Source organism: Canis lupus, chromosome 30 (genome assembly GCF_003254725.2).
Source record: "Canis lupus dingo isolate Sandy chromosome 30, ASM325472v2, whole genome shotgun sequence".
Lineage (NCBI taxonomy): Eukaryota > Metazoa > Chordata > Mammalia > Carnivora > Canidae > Canis > Canis lupus.
Genome location: NC_064272.1, coordinates 12,114,639 through 12,133,825, shown reverse-complemented (window position 1 = coordinate 12,133,825; position 19,187 = coordinate 12,114,639). Strand labels below are relative to the sequence as shown.

The 19,187-nt window shown below is 40.6% G+C and overlaps 1 protein-coding gene across 6 annotated transcripts in view; it reads right to left on the bottom strand.

The window, feature by feature from the left end:
- Positions 1–19,187, bottom strand: part of BLOC1S6 (biogenesis of lysosomal organelles complex 1 subunit 6) — a 114,542-nt gene that overhangs the window by 24,633 nt on the left and 70,722 nt on the right. For 2 of the 6 annotated variants that reach the window (XM_035709106.2, XM_049104013.1), the window contains 5 exons: positions 16,793–16,880; positions 14,856–14,942; positions 14,302–14,417; positions 14,120–14,181; positions 4,754–5,009 (listed from right to left, as the gene is read on the bottom strand). In XM_035709106.2, coding sequence (XP_035564999.1) covers positions 4,918–5,009; positions 14,120–14,181; positions 14,302–14,417; positions 14,856–14,942; positions 16,793–16,880 — 445 coding nt within the window. In that variant the 3' untranslated portion in view covers positions 4,754–4,917. Of the gene's footprint in view, positions 1–2,127; positions 2,172–3,757; positions 3,809–4,753; positions 5,010–6,383; positions 6,797–14,119; positions 14,182–14,301; positions 14,418–14,855; positions 14,943–16,792; positions 16,881–19,187 lie in introns of those variants that run through there. The other 4 variants (XM_025472905.3, XR_004810930.2, XM_049104014.1 and 1 more) reach the window with 4 other exon arrangements.

Sequence of the window (19,187 nt, the reverse complement as noted above, 5' to 3'; positions counted from 1 at the left end):
GTGTCTCTTGGGCCATGAAAACTTCAGGGTATATGGAACTATGAGGACCCATATACTTTGGGTTTGTAAACCATCGGTCTCAAAGAAAATGGTATTAATATGCCTCAGTTAATTGTATCAGTAAAATGGGTAGTTTTTAAAGTGCCTACCTCATATCTCTATGAAAATTTAAATGAGTTAGTACATATAAAGTGACTGGTACCATAATTGGCATAGAATAAGTACTTAGTAAATCGTAATTACTAAGGTAACTATAGGATTATAGCTGTTCTTGTCCTTGTTATCCAGTGTTTAGGCAGGTGTTATATCAGGTACTAAAGACAAAGAAGTTCAACATGTCTGCCTGAAGACAAATGGAATGGTATGACTACTGGCGTGGTACATGAATATTAAACCCGGTTTCTCAAAGATGGGGGTGATTTGAGATCAACTATTTGCTCCATAGGCAGATGTACTGCACACAAAATGCCCCTTAGACCCAAAATTGAACCTGAGAATGGGAGTGATAATCCCAAGAGATGAAGCAAAACAAATGGGAGGGATGGTCCCAGTCCATCCTCCAGGGCAGATACCTGCTGTGGGTGTTCCTTCTGCCTCAAGAGCAAGAGCTGGTGAATGGAAAGAGTTTCTTTGGAGTTGATGGCTCCTTGCCAAAGATACCTTTCTTCTCAAACCTGCCCCAGTGCCAGCAGTGAGTCCCATCATTCCTGGTCTCTGTTCTTCTGATACTTTATATCACAGTTACTTACCACTCCCTCCAATGACAAATTGTGTCTCTCCAAGAAAAATACAAACCCATTGAAAACAGGGACTGTGTCTTCATCTTCTTGTCCCCAGGGATTAGCACTCTGTCTTTTATCCAATACAAGTGTGTTGGGTTGGGATCCCTGGGTGGCGCAGCAGTTTGGCGCCTGCCTTTGGCCCAGGGCGCGATCCTGGAGACCCGGGATCAGATCCCACGTCGGGCTCCCGGTGCATGGAGCCTGCTTCTCCCTCTGCCTGTGTCTCTGCCTCTCTCTCTCTCTCTGTGACTATCATAAATAAATAAATAAATAAATAAATAAATAAATAAATAAATAAATAAATAAAAAACAAGTGTGTTGGGTTCAGGAGAATAGTTTCTAGGTAAGAGTATAAGCTCCAGAGGGGGGCTCAGTCTGCCTCAAAGGCCAGTAAACTTAATTCACATTTGGTAAGCACCGGGAGGGCTAGTAATTCAATTAAAAAAAACTCAAAATTTGGGGAGAATATGGTGATCTAAGGCCTTCCTGACCTCTGAAGCAGGTAGCAATTCTCATACATTTACCGCTTTTCTACATGTTTTGAACAACACAGGAAAAGTCCATCCAGAAGGGAGCTCTAGGGGACTATGAAACTGCAACAAGTATTTCCCTGGTGGGCCTAGGGACTCCCATGGTTCCAGATGGAGCATGAAGAATGGAGAGAGCTTGTTCCTGGTTTGTGGTAATTCTATTAAAGTTGGGCAATTGACACAATTGCCTGAAAAAAATTGCTGGGTGCCTAAAGAGAGCAGTGAGTAAAAGCGAGCAGCCTTTTTCCAACAGCCAGTGGCACTGGCCTTGGGGCCACCAACATCCAAGATCCAAAGGGGCCCCTGCCCAGGGTCTTTCCCCAGGAAATGCCACTTTTAGGCTTCCTTGTTTTCTCTCAGGTGTGCTCTACTTTTTCCTTCTCATGTGCATTCTCTCTCCTGTTACTGACTTCTCATTTTTCCATCTGGTGTCTCCTTCTCCCCCAGGAGTTTTAACCTCTACTACAACCTCATGCCCAACAGTCTTGTCAAACAGGAAAGAAATCATGATGAAAATGGAATAAAAAGGTTTAGCCTCTGTTTAACCTGTGTTGCCCATTTAAAATCAGGTCATTTGGTGGATAAGCAGTACCATCCAGCTGGGACCCAGGAGACAGGGGGAGCCTAAATTGGGTTTATTGTTGGAAAGAAAACCCTCAAAGTCATGTTGCAGGGTTTGTTACATACATATGTGATAGGATAGCAGGATGAAGGAGCTGTGTTAGTATAGGCATTGTGAGAAGCAGTTACCAATACAGACTTAAACATGCAAGGATTTTATTGGGAAATACTTAGAAGAGAAAATAAGAAGGAAACTGGAGAAGGCTGTGTTAATCATCAGAGTACGATGCAAGTGACCCTAAAAGAAGAAGAGAGGGAAGAAAGGTTGAATGGAAGCTTTCTAGACAGCTGTGTAGTCTAAAGAAGGTTCAGCAAAGCTATCTGGCCAAAGTCAGCTATTAGAGAAGACCCGTATCTCCCAGGCAGAGTCGGCTTAATGAGAATGCAACCTATAGTCACACAGGGCCCACACCTGGTTTAACGCTCTGCTGCTGCCATCTTGAAATTCTTAATAAAATTTGAACAAGAGGCCTTGGGCTTGCCTTACTATCCCTGCTGAGCTCAGTCACCGGCTAGGAGCAGCCCATGGGAAGCATGCTTTAGCGAAAATGTGGTGGTGGAATTCAGAGTGAAGTAGCTGAGGCCATTATAGTTGGAGAGCTGTAGGGCATGGTCTCCTGGCCACCACAATCCACCTCCTGTGCCACATAGATCTACTTCTCCACAAAGGTGCAGAAAGCAGCTCCTCCGTGGGCCTCCCTCATGAGGAGCACCTGAGAAAAGGGAGTGTATTAGATGAACTAACAGTCCCCCAGGATCATCATAGTTGATCCCAAGGCCACAGTGCATAATCGCCTTCTCCCTTCTCCAACATCTGTTCTAAACCCCTTTCAGCTTCTGCTATCACCTTGTTAGGTCTTGGGACTTACCTGGTGGTGTGACCCAAACCTTTTATCCTGGGGCGTCTGAACACTTGACAATCATACCCTCTCTTCTCAGGCTGGGTTGCTGCATGTGTTCTAGTCACAGTTATAGTGGGACAAGGGAGTAGCATAGAGGTGCCCACATGAATCAACTGAGTCCTACACATACTCCTGGCATCCTCTGTGTAAAAGTAGACCTCCTCCTCTTGATGTTCAGGTTCAGTTACTTCTACTACTGTGGCAACTCCTCTCTTGCCTGTTTGTCCCTGACACAAAGCTCCAAAGTGCCCTATCAGCAGCCAGAATTTCTTATTCCACGGCACCTTCATTGTGCCTCTGGCAAAGGCATTCCCTTTGGGGCCCAGGCCCCTCAACCTTGCAGAGCCCAGAGTTGCAAGGAAAGGAAGCACACATTCCCTGGCGGCTATTAAGAATGATGGTAAGTCTGGGGGATTCCTGGGTGGCTCAGCGGTTCAGCGCCTGCCTTCAGCCCAGGGCATGATTCTGGAGTCCTGGGATGGAGTCCCGCATCGGGCTCCCTGCATGGCGCCTACTTCTCCCTCTCTATCTCTCATGAATAAATAAATAAAATCTTAAAAAAAAAAAAAAAAAAAAGGATGATGATAAGTTAAGCCATTCCTGCTTCCACTCCTTGGTTTTCAGACCCTTGTATCCTTCTTACTGACCGAGAACACGGCACCATATAGAGGTCTCTGATTTAATAAACATACCATGTTTATTGGTCCCTCAGGACAGCCCTCCACCCTTTCAGAGTGCTTTCTCAGAGCTGGAGCTTCAGTTTGTCTTTAGAAGGCCATTCCAGCCGTCTGTAAGACCAGTTACCTCTAGGTGGTGCAGTACATGACACAACCAGAGGATCTCACGGTTATGACCACCCCCATACTTCCTCTACTTGAAGTAGATCCCCTGGTTGGATACTCTGCTAAATGGGATTCCATACCTGCGGATAAGATACTCCTTAAGCCTCCAAAGAGAAATGTTAGCTGAGGCTCTGTGGGCAAGGAAAACAGACAATATTCAGTTTACAGTTTCCTTCAGGGGTTATGTTAACTCTCCCACCTCCTGTCATAATACAGTCTGAGAAATCTGGGCCTCTTAGATATCTAAGACAATATTACACAGATCCATTTCACTGATGACCTCCAGCTGACTGGACAAAATGAGCAAGAGGAGCTAGAATGCTATAGGCTTCAATAAGATGTATGCACTTTCACAGAGAAAACTCTATGAAGAGCAAGGAATAGGCGATTTCAGTGACATTTTTAGAGTTCCGTGGTCAGGAATATTCTGGGATATCCCCTTCCAAAATAAAAGACAAACTGATGCATTGTACCGTCCTGTCACAAAGAAGGGAGTACAGTGCCTTGTGTTACAGAACTGGTGATTCTAGAGGCAACACATTCTACCCCAGGGATACTTCTCTGGCCCATATATTACGTAACACAGAATGCTGCCAGCCTCGAGTACAGCTGAAACAGGAGTGTCACCAAAGTTTCAGCCAGTGCAGTCAGCCCTTCTGGCTGTGCCCCCTGGTGTTAGATGTGTCAGTGGTGGGAAGGCACTGTAAGGCCACTGGATGGGGCTGTTGGCTCTAGTAGACCTACTGTAAACTGGACTTTATGCAGTTTGTTTTTACCTGGTCCTTATAGGCTTCTACTCCAACTGGAGGGCCATGATGCTCCTTTGGGTCTCTGTGTATCAGTGTCAACTCAGAACCTTTTGTGCAACAATCCTAGCATACAGTTACCGAAGTAAATGACCATTGGTTCCTCTGAGGAAGGACTGGGGGAATTGTCATGGTCTGTACATGCCAGAGTGTTATAGGGTCCGTCCTCCAGCTACCTCTTTAGTCAATGGGTTCCAGATCTCAAAACTGACTCAAGTCTGGGAACTGAGTAAGAGATCATGACTTGCCCTCAGCTTCTTGCTTTTCCAATTCTTTTTTTTTTTAATAGATAAGGGATCAATAAACAACGATCCATAGACCAAATCAAACCAACCACCTGTTTTTGTAAAGGAAGTTTTATTGAAATACAGCTACACTTGGGTCACTGGGTGGCTCAGTTGGTTAAGTATCTACGTTCGGCTCAGGTCATCATCTCAGGGTCCTCGAACTGAGCCCCACACCAGGCTCCCTGCTCTGAGGGGGATCTGCTTCTCCCTCTGCTTGCTGTTCCCCCTACTTGTGCTCTCTGTCAAATAAATAAATAAAATTTTAAAAAAGGAAGAAAGAAATACAGCTACATTCGTTTATATATCGTCTATTGTTCCTTTTGTACAACTGATGTGACCTACGAAACCTAAAATGTTTGCTACCCAGCCCTTTACCAAAAAAGTTTGCTGACTCCTGTTATAAATGCTAAGCAGCACCCTTGTAGGACTATCTGCCTATTTTGCCCCCAAAGGCAAAACTAACACCATGCTCCATTAGCCTTCCCTTTTGGTGGGTAGGGTAATTCTGGCCTTGGGGCTTTCGACAGTTAAGGGCCACTCCTGGCCTCTTATCAATCTTCACGTATGCTAACATGTGCTTCTCAGAACTTCCACCGGTCCTGGCCTGCAAACTTCTTAGTGATGCTGGTGCCCCTTTCACCAGTACATTCTGATGACTTGGTGGTGTGTCCTGTGCTCTCTCATGGGACAAATTCTCTGGTGGGTGTTTTGGCCTTACACAATATAGCCCTTCCAGCATGCCCACTTTGGGTGACTTCCCACTTTGGGTGACTTCTTTATTCCTTCTTATACTGCCTGCCAGGATGAAGAAAAGAAAGTACGGTAGAGAAGCATCCTAAACTGTTGAGCAGAGCTTCAGTGATGCCAATGGGGAGTCCTTTAGCCAAATCTGACCATCAGGGGAAGGTCCATCTCTCCTAGGAGCAGACCACTAGCTAGGAGCAGTCTGTAGGAAGCCTGCTTCAGTGCAAATGCAGATAGGCCTCAGGGCACGGCAACTGGGACTCTAAGTCAGTTACGGTCCCCATAGATAGAGGTGTGTGAGGCACAGTTTCATCGCCATGATGGGAACACAGAGAAAAGACTAGGGTGGATGTGACACAGCCTGCTTTATATGCCAGTCTGCATCCTCAACATCAGGTCTGACTTGTAAGGTGGCACAAACTGGTGCTCCATTCGTTACCTCTCTTGGGGAAAGAAGGATGGGTCAGTAGAATAAGAGGACTCCAGGAGGGACTGCAGAAAGGGAAGTTGACTCCTGTGGGCCTCATGTCCTCTCCTTACCACTGGACTTTCAACCCAGATGGGAAAGAGGCATGTGCCCCATTCAGAATCAATCTCTTCTCTGCTCCCCAATTCTGAGAGGGTAAATTTGTGGACCTCAGGATTTGTCTGAGGCCCAAACTGTAAGGCAGTCAACAGCCAGGAACATTTCATCGGAGGTGAATTCATTTGCCTGGATGCTGCCACTGCACTGAACAGAGACGTGCCATTAAGTGAAAACAACAGTCCCGAAGCCAATGCTCCTTAACAGCCACAGAATACAAGGTGCCTTATGTTAATTAATGCTGCGAAAGTAAGTGTTAGGGTTCATCTCAGGTCTGCATGCTTACCCCCAAAGGAAACTGAATCCCGTAGGGCCCTCCAGTGAGAAAACCTGGCTTCCAACTCTAGCTGTGCTCTTTCCCCAGAGCTACTAAGGTATAGAAGAGATGGAGCTACTCAGCCTACCACTCGTAGGCTGAAGATCCAGAAAGGCAGGCTTTAGCAGGCATCATCAAAGATAGCTTTCTTGAGATGGTGGTGGTGGTCGTGGTGGTGGTGGTAGTGAAATATCTCAGGACAGCCGTAACGGGAATGTCCTGGCCACTCTGGAGTTGTTCATTTCTCCTAGCAGCTTGGCTTTGCTTCTGTCAACCCCAGCATCATTAGCATCTCAAGGCAAGGCTCCTGAGCCACATCTCACCCACTTTCAGTTTCTCTGTTGCTCGTTTCTATCAAAGAGGTGTGGAGATTCACAGTCGGTCTAGAATTAAAACAGTCTTGTAGGAAAATCAAGAGTACTGTGCAGCCATTCCATCCACGTCTCTCCTAATGCAGAAACTCAGGCCTCCTCCACTTCTTTTTTTTTTTTAAGATTTTATTTATTTATTCATGAGAGACACAGAGAGAGGCAGAGACATAGACAGAGGGAGAAGCAGGCTCTTCGCAGGGAGCCCGATGTGGGACTCGATCCTGGAACCGAGATCACGCTCTGAACCAAAGGCAGACGCTCAACCGCTGAGCCACCCAGGCATCTCAGGCCTCCTCCACTTCTATTCCTCCAATATTATCAGAATGGATTAAGAGAATTAGTAGATGAAATGTATATCCATGTAACTCCCTATCACTACCATAGTTTTATCAAAAGAGTTAAAGGAGCAGAGTGCCTGAACAGCTCAGTCAGGCATCTGCTTGGGCTCAGGTCATGATCCTGGGGTTCTGGGATTGAGCCTCAAATCGAGCTCTGCACTCAGCATGGAGTTTGCTGGACATTGTCTCTCTCTTCCTCTGCTTCTCCCCCTACTCACACTCACACATGCTCACTCTCTCTCTCTCTCTCTCTCAAATCAATAAATAAAACTTGGAGCACCTAGGTGGTTCAGTCAGGTAAGCGATGCCTTTGGCTCAGGTCATGATGTCACGGGTCCTGGGATCAAGCCCCACATCAGCCTCTCTGCTCAGCAGGAAGTCTGCTTCTCCCTCTGCCTCTCCCCTTCCTCCCCACTCCCCAAATCCTGCTTATGCTCTCTCAAATAAATAAAATCTTTAAAAATAAGTAAATCTTAAAAAAAAATCCAGCCAGAGATGAGAATACTCTAAGAAACTGAATGAAACAATAGGAAAAAAAAACAATAAGCAATGAGAACAGATGTGTGGCTGACAGCAGGACTGCACCTAGGTGCCGATTACCGCCCTCTTCCTTGAATTCCTGGGTGAGCAGGCACGGAGATACATATACTCCTAAGTAGCATCCTTATTATTAAATTAGGCAATGCATTATTAAAACACTTTGAAAAACACAACATGCTGGAGGAACCTGAAAGATGATGACAATTTAGGTGCTTCTAGTTGCAATAAATAGAGATTTGTTAAGGTCACTTCATAAACGGGAAAGGTAGGAAGGAGTTGGGAGAGAGGTACTGTAAAATACCTGTGGAAAACAGTAAACCTAGTTCAGCAATCAAATCCCACAGGAATCTAAGAGAAGAGTCTTCTACAAGAAAAATTGCTCAGGTTCCCACAGCATTTTGAGGGTCCTGATGACTTTGTCCCCCCACTTTTTTTTTAAAGATTTATTTATTTATTCATGAGACACAGACTGAGAGAGAGAGAGGCAGAGATACAGGCAGAGAGAGTAGCAGGCTCCATGCAAAGAGCCCGATGCGGGACTCGATCCCAGATCCCAGGATCACGACCTAAGCTGAAGGCAAGCACCCAATCGCTGAGCCACCCAGGCGTCCCGACTTTGTGCCCTTTTAAAAGTGAAAGTTCACTTAACTCCTCACTTAACACTCAGGTATTCTGTCTTCTTCTGGGTCTTCTTATTTTTCCTTCAATTGCTAAAGGGCTGATTCTCTCTGAGTGAGTGTTTTAATACATATTCCTAAGAGGGTAATCAACTAAACCAATGAGAATCTGTAGTTCCCATTTAGGCAGGCTTTTTCCTGCCAGGCTAATTTTTCACCAACTGGCCTAAAGGTTGGCTGCCGTTCGGTACCTACCCCAGATTCTATCAGCTAAGGCCCAATGTGGAGGTTCAGGGGAGTAAAAACACAGAACTTTCCCACAGCAAGATCTCTGGCCTGAAATGTTTTTCTTAGAACAGGATGCTGAGTGTGGTGGATGATAGATTACATGATTGGAAATGAAGGGGAAAAAAAAAAAAAAAAAGCCCTCAAGCCCAACATCAAACTAAAAAACTCAGGGTCCCTGGCTGGCTCAGTTGGTACAGCACATGACTCTTGATCTTGGGGTCATGAATTTAAGCCCCATGTCAGGGGGATGGACTGCACTTAAAATAGTAACTTTTTAAAAATCTTTTTAAAAACTCAAAGACTCAAAAAGTTAGAAAAGTGTAGTTGTAAACTTCATCAGATATTTCACACAGATTATTTTCAAACACCTCACTGTTTAAACAGACCATAGAGAAAATCATGGCTTACTTAAAACTATAGTTGAAAACACATCAAACTGAGAACACTAGAATTTGTGGAGCTAGGAGAGGAAAGAGTACCACAAGATGGCAGCATTATCCCATCTGTGCTTTATCAGGATATAAATCTAAGAATATGTTCATCTGTTGAACCTGCTCTAAAACTGCCCACCTCCTTCCTTGAAGCTATTTTTAAGAGACTGAAACAGCCCGTAGTTGACAGAGAAAGTACATATCTAAACAGTACATTCTTATCTCTGAGCTCACTTGATTCCCAAGATCTGGCTATCATGTTTTTAGTCTAATTGAGTTAATGAAAGCGGGACTTTGGTTATCCAAGGATTATAGGCTCCTGAGGCATATTTCAATCGCAGAATATTTTCCTTCCATTGTAATATTCCTTATTTGACATTTATGTGATCCAGTTTTTTATTATAGCTATTTTTAATAACTGTATATCTCTCTCATACTAGATTCAATTCAAGCTCTTCACTGACGTTAATTTTCTGTGGCAACTTGGCTGGACCCATAGCATCTAGATATTTGGTCAAATGTCAGTCAAGGGGACACCTAGGTGGCTCAGTGGTTGAGCATCTGCCTTCAGTTCAGGGTGTGATCCTGGGTTCAGGGATGGAGTCTCGCATTGGGCTCCCTACGAGGAGTCTTGCTTCTCCCTCTGCCTATGTCTCTGTCTCTCTCTCTCTGCATCTCTCATGAATAAATAAAATCTTAAAAAAAAAAAAAGTCAAGATGTTGATGTGAAGGTATTTTTTTAGACTTTAAAAGTACTCTCCACAATATGAGTGACCTTAATCAGCTGAAGGCCTCGAGAGAAAAACAATAAGGTCCCCTGAGGAAAAGGTAATTCCCTCTAGATTGCCTTTGAACTCAAGCTGCAACATCAGCTCTTCCGTGAGTCTCTGGCCTGCCAGCCTGCCCTACAGATTTTGGAATTACCAGCCCCCACAATCAAGTGAGCCAATTCCTTAAAATAATCTGAAATCTTTCTCCTCTCTCTCTTTCAACACAGACCACAGACGCGCACACACACACATATACACATACCCTACTGGTTCTGTTTCTCTGGAGAACCCTGACTAAAACACCAACTATAAACCAGGCCCTATTGCACCATGGAATAAAAAGAAGACCACGAAGTATCCTTGATCTTGAGAGACATGTGAAGACATAACTAATGCTGTAAATGCCAAGGCAAATGTATTATTAAGAACTATAGAAAACAAGAAAAAAGAAATTCTTTAGGGAGTGGGATGGAAAACCATAAATGACATTTGAGCTGCAAAGAATGAACAGGTGTCTCAACAGGCAGATATTATAAGATGCAGGGTGCTAAGCAGTGGAAACCCAGTGAGCCAAAATCTACATGTAAAAGGGGGCAAAATAAGCAGCACCAGCCTTGTGTGAATTTGTGACTTCAAGATAGTATAACATCCAACATTTCCTGAGCTCTATTTTGTTTTTATATGGATATCATAAAACCTTAAATTTATAAAGCCAGAAACATTTATCTCAACCTTATAGTTTAGGAAACTGAGGTACACAAGGATCAAGCAAGTCCAGAGCCCTAAAACAATTCAGAGTATAAACCACAGCAGTCTTCACTCTCTCAATGGCTTTGAAATAAACCTAGTCTCACCCAAATGCTAAGCTGAAGACTGGATGGCCTCTGGCCTCACACATGCAAGTGGAGCTAACACAGTATGAATATGCAAGAGAACAAATCTTAAGTATCTGATAAATCTCTATAAACATAGTCTTTGAACAAATACACAATATAGGAACTATCTGGGTGCCTTACTGGCTCAGTTGGTAGAGCATGCAACTCTTTTGTTTTTTAAGATTTTATTTATTTATTTGAGCATGAGCAGGGGAAAGGGGCAGAGGGACAAGCAGATTCCCTGGCTAAACAAGGAGCCTGAAGTCAGCCTTGATCCCCGGTCTCTGACATCATGACCTAAGCCAAAGCCATATGCTTAACCAGCTGAGCTACCCAGATGCCCTGAGCATGCAACTCTTCATCTCTGGGTCTCTGAGTTTACTTATTTAAAAAAAAAAAAAAAAAAAAATCTTCATCCAAAAGAAAATCTAGAAACTACGTAATTTTTTAAAATATATGCACAGTGAAGTATCAAGGTTTAATGGTTAAATATCATTGCCTTGAAGGAAATTTTATATGTATATGAAAGAATCTAATGAAATCAATAGACCCAATCTTGGGAAACACATATATACAAAATTCTGAGAGGTTTATGAATGTTCATGTCCCCTCCAAAGGCTATCCACAGAAGTCCATGGACACTCAGGTTAAAAAACTGAAAAACCTGACCTAAGGTATTCTACTAGTTGGAAATTTCCATTATTTACCAGTGATTCATGCAGGGATCCTTATGAAGCACCTTTTACCAAATCACTAAAAGGTGTAATTATTCAAAAAATAACAAATAAGTAAAAGCTGTAGTTATTATTTCTATTCTCAAATAGTAACTTTATGAAGTTGGGTGATTTCAACCAGAATCTATTCACAACACTATCATCTTTCTGAAAAGGATTTCATGAGTAGACCAGTCATTTTGTGATACAATCTGCAGAGAACTTTAAGAGGAAGATCACAGGAGAGGAAAACAAAGGAGTGAAATGTTTGAAATAATATGAAAAAGGGAAGTATACAGTGTTATGTACAAAATAGAGCTTGATAAACAACCTGGGATAATTCAGAGACCTTTTTTTTTTTTTATTAAATGTGTAAAAAGTAGTCCACACTGTACAAGCTCAAAATCAGACAAATGTACAAGAGTATATAATTGGCATATTTAGGAACTGTATCAACCCAAAAACACTGCAGATACAATCCATATTACATTCAATGTCTGCATATTTACATAATACCTACTGCAAAATAAATACAAAATTAACTGTCATCATTTTAGATGTACATGTGATATAGGTCAAAACAAAGGCAATTTTTTTCAAACAAAAAACTAAAGGTAACTTTTCAAAGTATCAATTCATTATATTGTGCAAAAATACTGCAAGACTAATATAAGAGTTCCATTTAAGTTCAGTCAGTAAGATATGTTTCTACACTACTGAAATACAGCTAAAATTTTACACTGTAATTACCAACAGTACTTCTGATTTACAACTGACCTAAAAATAGTGGTTGCTAATACATATTCTTGACATTTTAAAAAATCTTCAAAACTTAAATACAATTCTAAAAGCGTATGTGCCTTGCCACTCCTTCAATAAACATGATTTATTTTAATACAGATCACAAAAGGTCAATTAATTAACCAGAATTCTATATCTATTTCCTGCCTGCTATCTATTTCAATCTTAAATCTGACTTTATATCAAAAGTAGTGGTTCAGAATTCATTTCATAAGATTAATCCCAAGGATTACTGGGTAGTTTTTAAATTATTTCATTTCTTACAAATACAGACAGTATAGATGGGTAGTTCCTGGCCTTAGAATTATGTGGGTAGCTCTTTAAAATCTGCATAGGCCTCACCTCAGAACTAAAGAGAAATAATCTTCCAGAATGACTGTTTTGTTCTGTTTTTTTGTTTTTGTTTTTGTTTTTAAGTTCCCAGGTAATAATGGTACACAGCCTGGCGTGGGAAGCTCTGACCTACACCACTAGACCAGTGGGTCTCAACTTTTAAGGTACATTAGAATCACTTAAGGAAACTTAAAAAGAGAGACAAAACAAACAAACAGATTTGCTTCATTTAGATTGAGAGTGGTGTCCAGAAACCGTATTTTAAATAGTCCTTGCAGCTGGCCCATAAACCACTCAAAGAAATAATGCACAGCCTTTATAAATGAGTACATTCGGTGATTGAGGTGACATTGTCCTGCAAGTGCTAATGAACCCTGCCCTAGACAAGTTTTAGCTATTGTTTGAGGACAAATGTAGTCTTTTAAATATATTTATATTCTTAAATATCAGGTAAAGTCAAGTAAATTGAGAGATCGTAATTCACTCATTAAAGGGACCGGCTTTTAAATCTTTAAACAGATCAGTCTTAAGCAGTCAGCTTAAATCTAATGCCCTATGGTTAATTAGCCTGATACAAGATCAGAGGTAGTAATTCCAGCTTACCAAAAAATGTAATGTAAAGTATAAAAGATACACATTCTAAGCCTACACCCTTTTTTATAGGCTCTGTACAGTCTCTATGTAATAGACACTGGAGACCACTTGGATATTAAATAATACTAAAACAATGAATAATATACTCTCGATCTTAAAAAATAAAATTTCATGTAATATTTGCCTCACATAAGTTTCTAGTGAAAATATTGAGGGAAAAATGTAGAAAATACTAAAAGTATCATGCTGCCTCTTTTCTGAAGAAGCTATTTGCTAATTTTCCACCATTCTTATCACGGTCTATAAAATGGGTAGTTGGTATAGATATCATTCTACTTTACAAATTTTTTTAAAAGCACAGAAAAAGTAACCACATGGAAGGCCACACAGCAAATCAGAGGATAGATAGAACTAGTGATTAGACCTCCCATTTGTAAAGTTGAACTCATATCAATTTTTCAACTGTATCTCAGTGTGTGATGACTTAAGTATTATAAATACTGAAGCACATCTGAGTGTGTGACAGTTCTATCACCCCTGCCAAACACTAAGGGTAAGGATCATCTACTTTGAGCCCAGAGAACACAGGAGAACAAAAGAGCAACCACATCAGGAAACAGAGCAATCAGCAAGATCTATCTGGAATCCTGCCCATATGCCCAATATCTAAGATGCTATTATTTGCTATGTACACGTCTCCATCATGTTCTTCACAAAGGCTTATACCACCTCTTTTCCAATGGCATATGTGAATAAACAGTTAGCATTTCTTCTTAACAAAGCAATAAAAAGGCAATTACCAAAGACTGGCACTGTGTTGCCAGAAAGGCAAGTCCTATCATAAATAAGAAATTGAATCTTTCAAATCCATACTTATCAAGACGTCAAAAAATTCATCCTAGTCTTTAATCACTTAGAGTCTAGACCATTTTCCAGTTTATAAATCATTCAAGGCCAAAATAATGAATTTGAAAACTATGCAGAAGTTGGAAAATTACATAAAAATATTCAACCGAGTGGCATTATGTCTCCTACCTGGGGAACAAACTTCTTGAATGCAGAAACAAAGATACAGAGATGCAGTCCTGGGGAAAGCACTGCAAAATGTGAGACAGTGACATAAGGCACTACCTTCCCTCCGTCTCCACTGACGCCACCCTGGACACTGGCACATGGGACAGGGAAGGGAGAGCACACAGACACGCTCAGTTTCTCACGTCCTCTTAGCTAGTTTGGCAGTCAACTGCTTTTCTCTTTCAAATTCCTTCTCGCGTTGCTGCTCCCTTTCCAACTCTTCTTTCTGCCTCTTCTGCTGTAGTTTAAGTGCTCTTTTCTGTGCCAAAAAAATTTTAAACGAAGAGAACAATCAAGGCTTATCAGTTATGGCCTCATTTCAAAGTAGCAGTGATCGGATTTGAGGTAATCCACAAGCATTAATAAATTTCGCATTTAAGGGGCACCTGGGTGGCTTAGTGGTTGAGTGTCTGCCTTTGGCTCAGGTCATAATCCTGGGATCCTAGGATCAAGTCCCACATCAGGCTCCCCACGGGAGCCTACTTCTCCCTCTACCTATGTCTCTGCCTCTCTCCGTGGTCTCTCATGCATAAATAAATAAAATTTAAAAATAAAAAAAAGTAAAAATAAGAAAACAGTGAGTCATGAATTATGTTATTGAATATAACTATCTAAGCCAGAAAATGAACTAAAAAAAAAAACAAAAAACAGTTAAACCTCTACTTCTATAAAGAATGTGAAAGAACTTTCCACTCACTTTTAACTTTGATGTCTTTTCATGAAGCATCAGCATCTCTTTTCTTATATTCACCAACTTGGCATGATAGTGTTTGGCTTCAGTGAACTAAACACGGAAAAGGAAAAGTCAGGTTAAAATAGTCTGAAATTTAAAAAAATAAAATAAAAGCAAAAAAACGACTGAAGTAGTAAAGGATGAGTAGTAAATTAGTTCATTCTGCCTCAATTGGTCACATCTTTTAAAGCCTTAATTATCTTCACATTTCAATTGCAAAATTCAAATTTCACTTAAACCATTAGGCATTTGAAAACACTTGATTCAATTCAAATGAGAAAAAAAAAGTTACTAAACATAAAAGTAGACATTTATATTGTGTACAAGGTAACACTTTGCTTTAAAAACATGCACTATAAAAAAAAAAACAATGCACTATAATCCTAAAATGTTATTAAGACTATCCAGTAATGCTATCAGTTTCATTTAAGAAAAAGTAGAACACTATTTTTACAAGGGAGAGCCTGAGTCAGAGTACATAGGACAATTTAAGTGAAGTGTCTACCTAGCAGGAAAAACCAAGCTGTGGTCAGAGAATCCTGAGAGGGCTGTGGACAAATCTAGTCATGTTCCTTCTCAAGTGAGACCAAGCAGAACTATCTCTGTAAGGACACTTTTCTTCCCTAGTCATAGTATGTATAGACATTCCATCTCAGACAGAGATGGGAACGAAGGGAAAAAAGCACCTCATTCTCAGGAGTCAAGGTTAACAGAAAGAGAAGACCAAGTAACAAGAATGAGAGAAGCATCAGTAAAGAAATTAAAAACCTACATGTATCTACAAGTAAAGTCGTAATCTGATGAGCTCTAGAGCTTACAGACTCTCTTTTCTCTCCCTTTCTCTCTCTCTCTCCTATTCTCTCTCCCCCCACCCCCCAATCTCTAAGCCTTAACAGTTCCAGTTCCTGAATGATAAACCACTCTTGGGCTGAGAGAGGAAAATATAGGAAGACTTGGTTTCTGCCCCTGCAGACTGAAGCAACACTAATACATCTGCTTGGTTCCTTCATCTATCATCATTCACTCAGCAAATGTTTGTCAGTGGGGAAGACAAAAGTAGGTCAGCGTAGCTTTGTCCATCCCCTTCACAAGTCAGAAAACCATTAAGTGAAAGACTTTATATTTACTACTTGAGGCTTCTCCGTAATGCTAGAGAAGATGAACTCTTTTTGACCATTATAAAGGGAAAACTTTACTGAGTCATATTTGTCCAAAAAAAAGTCCATTTTTTGACATATATATGAAAGCCCACAAAATCATGCAAACCAAGCTACTCCTTAATGTTGAGGTGAAAAAAAGGTAGCCACAAGTTCCTTATTTTTGTTAATTCCCTGCTTCTTAAAATTGAGTATCAGTTCCTCTCATCAAAAAGCTATAAAGCTTCTGATGAAATTCACTACTGTCACATAGACTGAAAGATAGAAAGGGTCTGTAAAGGACCCCCAAAGGGTCCATTTCAGGGTTAATTTGTCATGGCATTACTAATCAGCCATACAATTAAAGAAAATGCTCATTTTTAAAAAAGCCATGTAATTGATTAGGAGAGATGCACCTTCCTTAAGTGGAAACACAGTACTCTAAAAGTTCCTTACTTTCAGTTCTCTTTTAGAAGTCTTTAATTATGAGCAAATCTATTCCAGACTTTCACAAATAAGTTCCATTTTCTATTACAAGTTCAACATTTGAAAGGTAACAATTCAAGACTATGGAAGTTCTAGTAAAGTAAATTCAAAGTTTCCTATTAAAAGACAAATTCTTAACTTTAAAAATTAGAAAAATAAATAAATTTTAAAAATTAGAGGAAAGATCCTAAACATACCTAAGTACAAAGTTGCACGGGATATACCTAGCTATTTCTAAGCCAAGATCTCATTACACTATGTCAACTAAATCATACTTACCAAAGCATTAATATCCAACATAGAATGACATTCTTTAAATTTTGAAATCTCTTGTTCCAGTGTGTCTAGTAATACAACTTGGTTCTGTCTGAAACAAAAGCGCATAGCCAAAATAAACTGTACATACTGTAAGTGCTGGAATCACATTTCATGTTGGTTAATATCAAAGATAAAAATTAAATTGAAAATGTATTGACTCTCCAAGGCTTAATATTTTTCAACATAACATTCCAGGGGTGTGTGAACAGCTCAGTTGGTTAAGTGTCCAACTCTTGATCTCAGCTCGGGTCTTGACCTCAGGGTCGAGTTCAAGCCCTGTGCTGGGCTCCATGCTGGGCATGGAAACTATTTTTAAAATAATAATAATGATAATGATAAGGACACCTGGGTGGCTCAGCAGTTGAGCATCTGCCTTTGGTTTGGCGCATGATCCCCAGGCTCTGGGATCGAGTCCTGCATCAGGCTCCCTACAGGGAGCCTGCTTCTGCCTGTGCCTATGTCTCTGCCTCACATGAGTAAATAAATAAATATTTTAAAAAATAATAATAATGATAATAACATTCCAAAGTCACATTCTGATAACTGTTTTTATTATCACCTAAATGAGCAATTATTCTATAACTGAATCTAACGTAATAATTGAAATCACCAAATCATTTAAAATCATTTTATTATTCGTTATTTCTAGCAACTCTCTTTATTATCCAAAAAGTTTTTTTACTATCTTGCCCCAAAACATGATTTTATGTATATTAAAACTGCAGCACTACCATAAAGGGAATGGGGAGCAATGACTTTTTAGATTAGAGTTGGGGAAAATGCAGTATTAAGGGATACTAAATCAGAAAAGGTAAAAATGAAGATAAAAAAACAGGACTAGGGATGCACCTGCGTGGCTCAGTAGGCTGGGCATCTACTTTTGGCTTGGGTCATGATCCCAGAGTCCTGGGACCCAGCCCTGAATTGGGCTCCCTGCTCAGTGGGGAGTCTGCTTCTCTCTCTCCCTCTGCCTGCTGCTATCCCTGCTAATGCTCTCTGTCAAATAAATAAGATCTTAAAAAAAAGAAAAGAAAAGAAAAACAGAACTAGGAATCACAAGATTCCCCACCAATAACCAATTGTGTAATCTTGGAAATTTAGTTTATTTCTCTGGGCCTAAATTTCTTTATTGATAAAGTGAGAAGGTCAGACCAGGTAACTTCTAAGGGTCTTCATTAAAATTCTGATTCAAGGGCAGCCCGGGTGGCTCAGTGGTTTAGCACTGCCTTTGGCCCAAGGCATGATCCTGGAGACCCGGGATTGAGTCCCACGTCGGGGTCCCTGCATGGAGCCTGCTTCTCCCTGCCCGTGTCTCTGCCTCTCTCTCTCTCTCTCTCTCTCTCTCTCTGTGTGTGTGTGTGTGTGTCTCTCATGAATAAATAAATAAAATCTTTTTTTAAAATAAAATAAAATTCTGATTCAAAACCTTCTATTGAGAAAAAGAAGCCAACTGCCCTGATATTCCTCTCCAGATCAACCAGTACTAGGATCACAAGAATAAGTAACATTGAGGGTCCACTGAATTATACATTTTAAAGAATACTATAGGCAAAGCAAAATATGACATGGTTTGCTTGCAAAACTATGCTAACCAGGGATGCCTACCCAGGTGGCTCAGTGGTTGAGTGGCTGCCTTCCACTCAAGTCCTGATCCCGGGCTCCCTGCAGGGAGCCTGCTTCTCCTTCTGCCTGTGTCTCTGCTTCTCTCTCTGTGTCTCTCATGAGTAAATAAGTAAAGTCTTAAAAAAAAAAAAAAAAAAGAATAAAAAACTCTGTTAAACAGAGAAGAATGATGAAAAAAGAAATAGCAACAAAGAGAATGAAGAGCAGTAGCAACATCTCCACCATCCAACAGTGAGTCTGAAATACCCCCAGCTCACAAGTTTGTCCTTTCAGCTCTGAGACCACAAAATGTGAAATACACAATGAATAAGAAGAGAACCCAGTAAGTCAATGATCCAACATAAGCAAGACAGCAATGACAGACTATATTACAACTAGAAAACAGTAAAGAAAAATCAATGAAACCAAAAAGATGGTTCTTCAAAAGATCAATAAAATTGATAAACCTCTGGACAGACTTACAAAGAAAAAAAAAGAAAAGACATAAATTACTAATATAACCTATAGAAGAGAAATCATCTCTGATTCCATGGACATTAAAAGGATCAAAACAGAATACTTTCATCAATTCTGTCCACAAAATTGATAATTTAGATGGAAATGACCAATTCCTTGAAAGACACAAACTTCCAAAACTCACACAAGGACACACAGATAATCTATGTAGGCCTATATTTGTTATAGGTATTCAATCAATAAGTAATAACCTTCCAGAAATGAAAATACCAGGAAC